At 46.5% G+C, this 12,004-nt stretch overlaps 1 protein-coding gene across 7 annotated transcripts in view; it reads left to right on the top strand.

The window, feature by feature from the left end:
* Positions 1-12,004, top strand: part of ARHGEF1 (Rho guanine nucleotide exchange factor 1) — an 891,302-nt gene that overhangs the window by 612,199 nt on the left and 267,099 nt on the right. For all 7 annotated transcript variants that reach the window (XM_085615602.1, XM_085615600.1, XM_085615604.1 and 4 more), the window contains 3 exons: positions 6,945-7,027; positions 8,668-8,793; positions 9,632-9,746. In XM_085615602.1, coding sequence (XP_085471728.1) covers positions 6,945-7,027; positions 8,668-8,793; positions 9,632-9,746 — 324 coding nt within the window. The remainder of the gene's footprint in view (positions 1-6,944; positions 7,028-8,667; positions 8,794-9,631; positions 9,747-12,004) is intronic.

Genomic DNA, 12,004 nt, shown 5'->3' with positions numbered 1-12,004 from the left:
TCGGATGGTGTGTACATTTCCATATTGATGGTCCCGGTACACACATTATCCGTATGGACAGAAGGCACATATCGATTTCACGGAGTGCTCTCTACCTCGCTGTGCATTGGGGGCAATACAGCCCCTCCCCCCCCCCCCCCCCCCCCAACACCACCACCGCAGACAACAACAAATACATGGAAAGGTATCTCCCAGGAAAGGAGCATCTCATTGGGAAGCTAGCAGGAGGCTAGAAGGGCCGGGAGACCATGTCACATGCCAGATGAGGGTGACGTGTGATTGACTCTGTCCAATCCTGCTCGCCCCTCGAAGGCCCCACTTGTTTGGATGTATCTGAATGTCTGTTTAAGTCAGTCAGGCACCTCCCTGAGGTCTGGCTAGGGTGGTTTTCGTGGCACATGAGCCCCCCCACCCATGGAGATGTTCGTGGGTGTAGAGCGGGCTCATCTCAGCTCCTAGTGCGGCCTCAAGCTGTGAGCGTGATCCAGGCATGACCCCGGGGCATGGCCAGGGCGTGCTATGGAAATGGACCAACCAGAGCTCCCGGCCCAGCTGCTGTGCCTTGGGAAAACTCTGCTATCATGCCCGGTGGGAGAGGCACGCGCTGGTGTTTACTTTACTCCCCGTTCAACATCCTCGAGTGTGAGGATGGTGTAAATCCTGCGTCCCGCGATGGCACCAACTCTCGCTTCTGCCTTCGCTGCATTGCACTGTCCGGTGCTATTGACATTGTAAATAACAATGCCGTTTCTTTAAATGTTTTAAAAACAAAAACATAAACAAAAATAATGTCATGAGCAATGCCAATACCTTTAACTTTAACAATGGCGAGACCATTGCATTGCAAATGCTTGTTTTCTCGGCCCCCGCTTGACGAATCACCGTGAAATTTTCAGGATAGGAGCGGACCGGAGCTGGCCAAACGTTTGGAAAATTTCGCGAATATTCATCAATCGGCACCAACGTTATTCCAAATAGAATGTTGCGGATTTCCTATGGAAAATAGGTCCTAACTATATCTACCTACTGGCAACCGCCGATAGATATAGCGATAGATAGATATATCTATCTATATATATATCTATATATAGAGATTTATATATATTCGAGCCATGTGTGCTGTAGAAACACATACTTTGCATACTCCTGCCATCTAGTGTTGTGCCTGGATGTTTGCAAGTTATTTTTCTTCGAAGAAGTATTTCCAGTCAGGCGGTAAGGTGACTCCTCCTTTCGGTGATAGTGCACATGGACGTCGACGCCACTGTTTTTTCCGCCATCGGGTTCAGAAGTGTATTGCTGCTCTCCGGTTCAAAACCGTTCTTCGGGTTCCCTTCGGTGCGCAATTCACTTTACCCTCAATGGTATTATCGTACTTGCTCCCTTACTCTACGGTTATCAAATCGTTCGGCAAACACCTTATCTTCGGGGTCAGCCCTCTGGCCTAGCCGCGTCAGTCCACCTTTCTGCCGATGGAATGAACTCCATTCCAATTCTGTCCTCTGTGCCACGCCAAGTACCCTTGCACTGACCTACATCAAGTTTGTAACTTGTGCTTGTCACCAGAGCACAAGGAGGAAGACTGCCATGCCAGTAGGTCGTTTCGGTAGAAGAAAACTCTACATGATCGTCGGGCTCTACGACGTGAAATGCAGCAACAAAGCATTCAGCACACTCTGAACATCTTCGCAGAAGATTCAGAGCATGAAGATGTTGCAGCATCGGTGGCAAAAGAAGAAGAGGCCATCTCTGTTCCAGTGTCGGATTCTGAGCTCAAGATCCACTTGGAGTACGAAGACGTGCCTCCGGGACAGGCTGCCATGAGTACCCAAAACCCCCTGCCCCCCAAATCCATTTAAAAAAAACATAAGGGTACGGTACAACTTCTGCCTTCAGGCCAAGGTTCGCACCAAGACAATGTTTCCAACGCCCAGCCTCCTGGCTGGGCACCTTAACAAATGGTCAAGGTTTCCGGCTTGGGATCGGGTCGACCAAAAACATCTTCGGATCCGAAAACCTCCGGTTCCAAAGACAAATGTGGCTTGGACCCGAAACACACCGGTCCAAATCAAAAACATGCTTCAGAGCCGAAACATTCCGCTTCCAAAAGCAAATCTATCTCGATGCCGAAACCAAAAGACAGCCTCTGAGTCTCCCGAATGAATTTTAAAGCATCTGAATGCTAAATGGCATCCAAAATAAAAGCAAATTTACATTAACCCTGATGCAGGACATATTTATGCTAAAACGCAAGCAAAACATAAACTTCCTACAGAGGAACCTCCATATAAAATCCCTCTGAGGATGAAAAAAGACTAGCCCTGCTTATCCTGCCCCACAATTCCTTCCACCTCCACCATGTTCTCCTCATTTACCACTAGATCCTTTACACATAACACCTCCGGGATCTCCATTTACACAATCAGAAGGGGATGATACTGATGAAGGCCCCCATCTGCCTGTCGACTCATGGAATGATTACACCATTGACCATCCAGGGGCTACTGACCCAGACATTTACCCTGCAAAGCCATCACCACCAGATGATATTGTGGCTTATCAAGAACCCTTTGCTAGAGCAGCAGGATATAATTTTATTTATTTTACGGAGTTTTATGTAGCGTGAACTTGACCCGAAGGTATCGGGTATCAGAGCGCTTTACATAGCACCAGTTGCTATACACGAGGACACATTCATTTTTGTTAGGCACGTGGAGCTGAAGTGATTTGCCCAGAATCACTGGATGTTCTGCGTCGTTGCCGAGACTCAAACCCAGTTCCCCAGATTCGAGGACGACCGCCCTAGCTGTTAGGCCAACTCCTCTCCCCATGGGGTGGCCTTACATAGAGTCCTCTGAGGTAGACCTTTTAATTGAAACTCTTGGGTCTACCCACAAGTCAAGTCAAACACTTCCTATGCTAAAAGGTATGATGAGGCATTCAGATGAAATTTTTAAAGACCCTGTGAGAGCACGTATTTTAACTCGGAGTTGATAAAAAATATAAGCCCTGTCCATCTGATCCTGTGTTCATCAAAGGACAATTACCTCTTGATTCCCTAGTAGTGCCCAATGCTTGCAAGAGGGCTAATTCCTAAACATCTTGTGATGCATCTCCCCCAGATAAGGAATCTAAGCTCATAGAGGCCTCGGGGAAACGAGTAGCTGCTCAAGCTGCTATCCACTGGCGCATCCCAAACACACAGGGCCTTCTAGATAGGTACGACAGGAGGGCACACTGGGATGAAATGGAGCAACTGCTCCAATATCTTCCAGATGAACCACCAGAGTTAGTTCAAGAGGGCAAGCTCATTTCTACCTCATCTGTTAGATGTGCTCTAGATGCCCCTGACACCACGGCTAAGGACATAAATACCAGTATTCTCCTTAGAAGGCATGCATGACTTAGGATTGTTGGGTTTAAACCTGAGGTTCAACAATTCATTTTAAACACCCCTTTTGACAAACAATACCTGTGAGAAAGTGCCATCTTTCTTGCATGGTATGCCCCCACTTTTTGCTGAATTGCTGAATGTACTTTGACTGAGTGTTCCCTTGACTCCTGCCAATCAGGTGCCCAGGGCCTATGTTCCTTCCCTAAAACAAACCAAACCCAAATTGGCAAACCCTGGCCACATGTCAGCCCCTGGTAAATGGTATTCTAGGTACCCAGGGCCTTGTGACCAGGGAAGGCCTCTAAGGGCTGCAGCACTCCTTATGCCACCCTTAGAGGCCCTGTACCCTTACACACACACACACTGCCTTTGCAGGCTGAGTGTTTGGGTGCAAGACAAAAACAAAGTCGACATGACACACATCCCTGTGTGCCATGCCCATCACTTACACTGCCATGGCATACATCAGCCACCCCTCTAGTTGGGTGCCTTATGCCACTGGTGTGGGCACAGGAGCAGGAGCCCTGTGCCCCTACAGTGCCCAGGTCCATTCCTGAGCACTGTAAGTGCAGTGCTGCCATTTAAGAGTACATGGTGCTGAGTGCTCGCCAAACACGAGCTCCACAGCACCATAATGGCAACACTAAAGACTGAGAAGTTTGGTATCAAACTTCTCAGCACATTAAACCCACACTGATGCCAGTGTGGGATTTAATGTACCCAGCACCCCAGAGGGCATCTTAGAGGTGCCCCCTTAAACCTAACCTACAATCCACGTCTGCTCTGAGGCTGCCTAGGCTGCCACCCAGCAGACATGTTGCTGGACCCCTGGATAGGAGAGCCCCTGCTCTCCTGGGCATGCAACAATGCACATCCTGGGCGAGGTGCTAAATCTCCTCCCCCAGGATGGGCAGGGGGAAGCTTCAACGGCATGCCGCCTCTGAGCTTCCCCAGGCCACTGCAACCCCCCACTCTGGCGGGAAGCTTTGGCCGGAAACCCCAAATAAGGACAGGGGATGTGCCAGCCTGCCAACCCCACCCCTCAGGTGGGGGAGGCGAGGTGAAGCAAATCTCCGGGCTCTCGCCATCTTGAAGATGGGGAGCCCTACCCTATCAGGACTAGGCTACTGCCCCCTCCCACAGGAGAGAGGCAGGATAGGGGGTGTACCCACCCCAGGACAGGGACCCATTGGTCCCTGCCCTTCACCTACCTGTAACGCCCCTAAATCTAGTATTTAGGGGCACCCTGAACCTTCCTTCCCCAGATTCCAGATTCAAAAACTACAAAGAAGAGCAAGAAGAAAGAAGACCTGCCCTGCAGCTGCTAAAAAGAGGAAGACACCAACTGCTTTGGCCCCAGCCCTACCGGCCTGTCGACCCTCGAACCTGCTCCAACCCGGCATCTCTTGTGGCCAGCAACCTCACCAACCCCGGAGGACCTGGCTACCTTTTGGCTCTAAGCCCCTGTGACTCCCATGAGTAGAGGCTCTACTCAAAACCTGCCTCTAATCCCTGGCAGCAGCCCGGAACCGCAAACCCAGCACACTCTGCACCAGCCAAGCCTGGCCAGTGCCGGAGTGAACAATGACCACGAGGACGACCCCACGGCGACTGTGACCCCGAGTCCGGCACCCAAGGACCTCCCTCGACACTGCTGAAGAAGCCTGCAGCCTCAGAACAAGGTGCCCCCCCTACCGCGATCAACAGAGGGTAAGATTTCCCGACACCAAAAGGCACCCCTGCACGCGGCGCCCCGCGGCCCCCTGTGCCCAATCCCGGGGTACCTACCTATCCTCCAAAAACACAACTTACCTCTCGAAGTGGTGGTGGCACCTGAAGAGTCCTCGTCCCCGAGCTTGCAGTCTTTTTCTAAACCAGAGATTTCCCATTGAAATCCATTGAGCGCCCGAAGGCTCAAAAGCACCCTGCACCCAGCCGCCCGAGTGGCCCTGGCAGTGAAAACTCTACACCTACCTACTTCCCCACTTGCCCTGAGTAAGTGACCAGGAGCCCAGCTCCCACAGCCGCGTGGCTTGCCAGTCAGCAGCCACCAACCAAGTCCCCCTATCCCTCATAGGATAACATTGGGCCTAACTCTCTCTGCACCCGGCCGCCCTAGAGTCGCTGAGGGTGAACCAACTGTACCTACCTGACCCTGGGGACCCCTGAGTCTATGCCCAGAACCTCAACTCTGCCAGTCGAGTACTTACCCTTAAACTGATAACTCTATTTTCCTCATAGGGTAACATTGACTGGCTTTTTCCTGAAATTTCTTCTAAGTGTGGACTTTTCAAATCTTAAAATATTCACCAAAAATCAACCGAGTAACAAAAACGAAATTACTGACCTGCTCTTAGGTGAGCTCCCAGTGCTGGATCTTGGTGCCCAGCACTGACTCTGAAAAATACTTACAGCTGTACTTACCCGTAACCCAATTTTCTTCCTTAGGAAATCATTGACTGTTTTTCTGTGAAATTTCTTCTAAGTGTCGATTTCTGCAATCTTTAAATATTCTTCAAAAATCGTATAATATCTGAAAACGTAATTACTTACCTGTTTTGGATAAAGGTCCCAGTACTGAGTCTAGGCACCCAGTACTGGATTACAAAAGTAACGAGAACATACTGTACCTGCAACTTGAATTTTCTTCCATAGGGAATCATTGACTGTTTTCTTTGAAATATTTTCTAAGTGTCAACTTTTAAAATAGCTAAATATTGTTTAAAAATCATTACAGTAATTAAGTCGACTTTCATCACTTGATTCTGAGTACTGACCCAGGACTGAATCTAGGATCCAGTCCTGGAATTCCAAAAGTAATCTAAAAAGTAATCTGTTGCAAATTACTTGAATTATCCATTGAGCTGAATGCATTGTTGTGTTTAAAATAGAGTTGCCTATTGCAACCACTTGTAACTGTTTACAAAAGTCAATTGCATATTGCAAAAGTATTTATATGAAACATCTCATTCTGAGAAAGTATATTTTAAATCCAAGTGTTGGTTCTAAAATAAAACAAGCATATATTTTTTTTATATAAACCATTGGCCTAGAGTTCAGTTATTGAGTGTGTGAGACCATTTGCTGACTGTGTGTGTACAACAAATGCTTTACACTGTCCTCTGATACTGCCTTACTGCTCGACCAAGCTACCACTTTAGAGAGTAAGGTTATATCTAACTTTAACCTCTGTCAAACGCTGGGGGACTGTGGACTCTGTACACCCTGTACCTATTAAGGAACAGTATATACAGAGCCACTTTCTCACAATGTGGACACCATTGTCCTGTCTCTCCTGCAATTTGACGCCATTGCCCCATCCCATCGTGGTTCCAAAAAGCTTCGCCCCTCCAGCGTACTAGTACTCATTCTTTCCGATGCCTTTCTTTTATGCTGTTGGAGTTTCTGAAATGAATTGCCACTCTTGCTGGCCTCTTAGAACTTGTTTGTAACTACTGCAACAACCCAGTGTAAATTAACTAGGATCAAAATGATTTTGTGTTACTAGTATCCTTCCTCACACCGTTTTCTCATACTTCTTATTTTATAGCTTCTTTCCTGGATAAATTGAAGACACTTCGTCAGGAATGCAACTCTGTGGTGATGGAAATTGGAGGGGCCCTGTTAGATATGGTAAGAATTTCTGGGATTATTGTTCGTCACTCCGAGCTGAACAAAAACAGATGTGCTGGAGTGACCTCTGTGTCTGTGGATTTGACTGGTTCTTGGCCAGTCTGTGGTTCTATGAAATGGTTTGTTGTAAACTTTTCATTGTTTTCATAAAAATAAATATGGCCAATTCAGATGTTTGGCAGAAAATCTGCTAAATCATACATTTTTCTGCTGCTGTACTCTGGATTGGATTTCTTTCTTACTGTTCAATTTTTAAGATGTAAGAGTTGGGAAGTTGAATCCCTCATGCCACAGCTCCATGGTTCCGCCTTGTAACCAGCACTGTCTTCCACCGTTGTACGGCAGCTGCTCTGTTGTAGGTACCGCAGCTGATCACTATTCCCTTGCACCCACAATAGTTATGAGAGCCTCTCCTCTTATTCTATACCTAAAATCTTGCAAGTCTTCCTCGCTAAGGAACTCTAATCATTGTAGTGTCAGAACTGCTCGAGCTACAATGGCAGAGAAATTATGGAAGGTGTAATTGCTTGCTGCACTTGGAGTTATTGCGAGAGTGCTGACCCTAGAAGTACTGTGGGTGCTTATTCATGGAACAGTAATAGACATTTGCTTCAGTTTGAAAGAATTTCTAAAGAGCTTGGATACGTCTCTGTATATCGTGGTTGGTTGGTAGTTGGGGATCAAAAAGAAGGAATTTTAACAAGAAGCAATTTTTAAAATTGAAATGACTTGTGCATCATATTTGATTAGTCTGAATGAGATGATAGGATATGGGAAGAGAGAAGCATAATTCCAATAGATAAAGATTGAGAGTCCCCAAATAATCTGCAGAAACTAGTCACATCCCTTCTAATCCCTATTTTTTTTTTTGGGGGGGAAACACCAGGTTTATTTATTAAACTGGACATAAAATTGGTTGGTTGAATGGTATGGAGTAAGTGCATAATGTTTTTTTTTAACAATGTTTTGCATTTTTGAGTGTTTAGAGTATTTAAAATGTTTGCGCTCTCGGTTTTAATGCACAATTTGCTTGAAAAAACTGAAGATGATGAAATGAGTGTCCTTCATTTCAAACCGATGCAGTACTGCTTCTTGTTATTTTTAGTGAGTGCAGCTGCCTCATAGAATGTTTAGCATAACTTCATTTCAAATGTGACCTTTCTAATTTGTAACTCGTATGTACACTCTTAAATTGTCTGTTCTTTACATTTACAAACCATAGAGGTTAATTTTTAGTGAGACATTTTCTTCTCCGCATGGATAGGCATGGCTACAGGTTGGCCTCCTATTTGTGGCAAATATCTAGTTTCTCCAGTGACTTCAGTCTATTTTCTGCTAAATGTCCAGACAACATCCCACGAAATGATCTCCTGAAACCTAGGCACATAAAGAACAAAATACTAAGACATCTTTAACAAGTAAATTTAGGCAATAAAACAACTGTCGAGAGGGAACGTTTTCAACCCTAATCTAGGAAAGATCTGTTATTTAGGAGAGTTGACCTTGCAAAGATTGCCTTTAAAATCCATTGCAAGGTCTGTGTAATTCTTTTATAATTCACTCCTCCTGTTGTGCTTACAGTCTGTGTCCAGTATTTCGTTTTGTGTTCCACCCTTTACATCTGTTTCTCCTCGCTGTAGTTCGATGGCACAGAAGGGGCTTGGTTCCAGAAGATCTCCTCGCGTTTCTGCAGCCGTCAGTCATTTGCTCTGGACCAGCTCAAGACAAAGCAAAAAAGGGACTTTCGGTTTAATGAATTCATCCGGGTAAGGTCTATCCTTTAGTGCGCTAGCAGCGATTAGTTTACTGAGAGCACTTTAATGTAAATCCAGGTGCTTCATTTCAACAAGTTTTAATCTTTGTAGGGTGTCTGCTGAAACAATGGCCACAATATAGGTGACGCTGAATTTTCTGTTCATCCAGTTTTAATTTGTTAAAGATCTTGAGAGTTTTCGTTTATTGATGCATTGTATGTGGCGGCTGCTTCAGACCATGTGCCCCAGCATGAAGTCTCTTACTGACCACAAAGCTCTATATGTTTTTCAAACATGCCATCCATTTCCTGGTGCCGCAGTCTGGCCCTTGTGTGTAGATCCCATTCTCTAGTTATGGCTCAGGGTAAAACATAGACTTAGGGAATATAAATCCCATTATATCCTATGGGATTTATATTTCCGCAGAGGGGATGTCGTCACCGCTGTGACGGAGTAACCCGTCCGTCAAGAACGAAATCAGGCCCTTAGTCTTGTGCTTGCAATGTAAGATTTGTCTTTTCCCTGTGATGTTTCCAAATTTATGTTTATTCAAAATGTATTTTCTGTCTGTTTGTGCTGTCATGCTTTATTAGTGATACACATCTTTAAAACAGTGAAAAAATATGAGATTATTAAATATGATTGATACAGTCCTTTGTTTATTGGGCCCCTCCCAGGTAGCAGGGGCTAGGCTTTGTTGCAGCCACTAAGAAGAGTAACCCTGAAACTCCACTTGACAAGATATCTGTAGTAATACCAGTGAGGAGTGTCTGGAGCCTCTGGGGGTGTTCTGTTTTACTCTGGATTGACATGGGGCACTAACTACATGGTATTTTTCCACCACCTGTAGGAGGCAGAGAGCCATCCCCGGTGCAGGCGACTGCAACTGAAAGATATTATTCCCTTTGAGATGCAGCGGTTGACCAAGTATCCACTATTGTTGCAGAACATTTCCAAGTGCACAGGTGAGCAGGGAGGAGCTCTGCGAGCAATTACATAGCATGTATTCTGCGATTTGAAGCTGTGTGCGCGGTTATGGTTCAAGTATTAGGGCTCCAGACTTTTACGTATTTCGGACTCTGTGTTACTGAGAGAAATCATTTATAACTTTATGTTCGAGGCATATGAGCTGCAGACCACACACTAGCATAGTAGATCGCCATCTGGTGTTGGGCTCGGATGCTTGCACGTTGTTGTTGTCTTGGAAGAAGTCTTTGTAGTCACGAGATAGGTGACTCCTCCCTTAGACGATAGTGCGCATGGGCATCATCTCCATCATTAGATTGGTTTTTTCCCCCATTGGGTTCGGATGCAACTTTTCTGCTCTGGTTGGAAATCTCCGTTCCAAACTTTTCGAAGCGCAAAACTTCCAGAAAAACCATCGAATCACTTTCATCTTCGACGTCGATTTTATCGGCTCGATTCCGGGCGTCGACGCGGGCCGCTGGGCCTATCCATGCCGTAAGGCCTACGGCTCATGGAAAGGACGCCTTTTAAAAAATGCCCCCAGTGTGGAGCAAAATTTCCGCACAGTGACCATCACAAAGTCTGCAACTTGTCACCCGAACAAGACGAGTCCAGCTGTCCAGCCTGTGCATCCTTTCGATCGAAAAAGACGATTCGAGATCGAAGGGCTAGACGACACATCATAGCACAGAGACCAGCTCCGGAATCAGAGGACATCTTTGAAGGCCCCGAGGAAGATTCCGAGGATCTCGAAATCATCTCAGAGGCAGAAGACTCAGACAACCTAATCACTCCTGGGCAACGTGTGAGTACTACTGCCCCTGCCCCAACCACTCCAAAACCAAAGGCAGTGGTCAAGACTTCGCCTGTTGGCCCCAGTCGAGACCGAAAACATCCTTCAGAAGCCCCGTCTCCGGGCTCCGCTCCGAAGAAAAAAACAAGCCTTCCGGTAGCTCTGGACCGAGCAAACCGCATATAATTGTCCCACCGGCACCTTCAGCACCGAAGCCAAAAGAACACTCGGCGCCAAAATCGGCTCCGACGCCTACCACCTCCAAATCGGGCCCGAATCGCCAAGGCCCATAGATAAGCTGGCTTCGAAGGTTCCCAAGCCTAAAGATCCAACTTCGGCTCCGAAACTAACATCCTCTGCACCGAAACAAACAGCTATGGACTCTGATACACCTCCTAAGGCTAAAACCTATAAGGATCAACCACAACCTCGCTTGGAACAGAAAAAATCGGCACCGAAAACTGTTACCGAGGAACAAGAACTTTTTCACCCAGATCCCATCGATCCAAGTTAGAAAAAGATTTATATAAACCCCAAAACTGGACATGTTACGGTCTGCCATGTCAAAAACTAAAACTGGACACACCATCTGCTCCAGTCCCTGTACACAAGAAGGACTCTGCAACATCGCCTATGCCTCCTTCTTCTCCTACACTGCCTTCTAATCCACCTTCTCTGCCTATAACTTCTCCACCACATACACTACCTCCGGATGATGATGATGATGACCTTGGGGGGGGGGGGGGGAATCCTAATGACCCGTTCACGGATCCAGATACCTCACCACTTGATGATTGGTCATTCCCTATCCCAACAAACCTCCCAGACCCACAGCCATATCCCTCAAAACCATCTCCCCCAGATGATCACCTGGGGTTTGGCCAATTATTAAATAGAGCTGCACTTTATCATGGTGTTACAATGCACTCCGACGCACCAGAGGAAGATTTCCTCTTAGATACTTTTGAACAATCCCAAAAGTCAGTGCAAATATTAAATATGATCAAAGGAGTCATTAAGCACGCCCCCGAAGTATTTAAAGATCCCGTCCATGCCAGGGTTCTTAACCCTAGAATAGAAAAGAAATATAGGCCTGCCCCTGAAGATCCTACTTGCATCAAAGGGCAGTTGCCTTTGGATTCGCTAGTCGTTTCCAATGCTAGGAAATGAGCCAACTCCCAGACCTTCGGAGATGCACCACCCCCGGATAAAGAATCCAAACTGCTAGAAGCTTCTGGCAAAAGGGTAGCAGCACAAGCAGCTAATCACTGGCGTATTGCCAACACCCAAGCACTACTGGCATGGTATGACAGGGCACACTACGACCAGTTAGAAAATCTATTACAACATCTGCCTGACCAGTATAAAACCCAGGCAAATGACCTTATCCAAGAGGGCAAGCTAATTTCAAATGCGTCAATTAAATGTGCACTTGACGCAGCAGACCCTGCCTCTAGATCAATC

This window comes from Triturus cristatus, chromosome 7 (genome assembly GCF_964204655.1).
Source record: "Triturus cristatus chromosome 7, aTriCri1.1, whole genome shotgun sequence".
NCBI lineage: Eukaryota > Metazoa > Chordata > Amphibia > Caudata > Salamandridae > Triturus > Triturus cristatus.
Note: the sequence above shows the minus strand (reverse complement) of the source record. Positions and strands in the feature narration are given on the sequence as shown.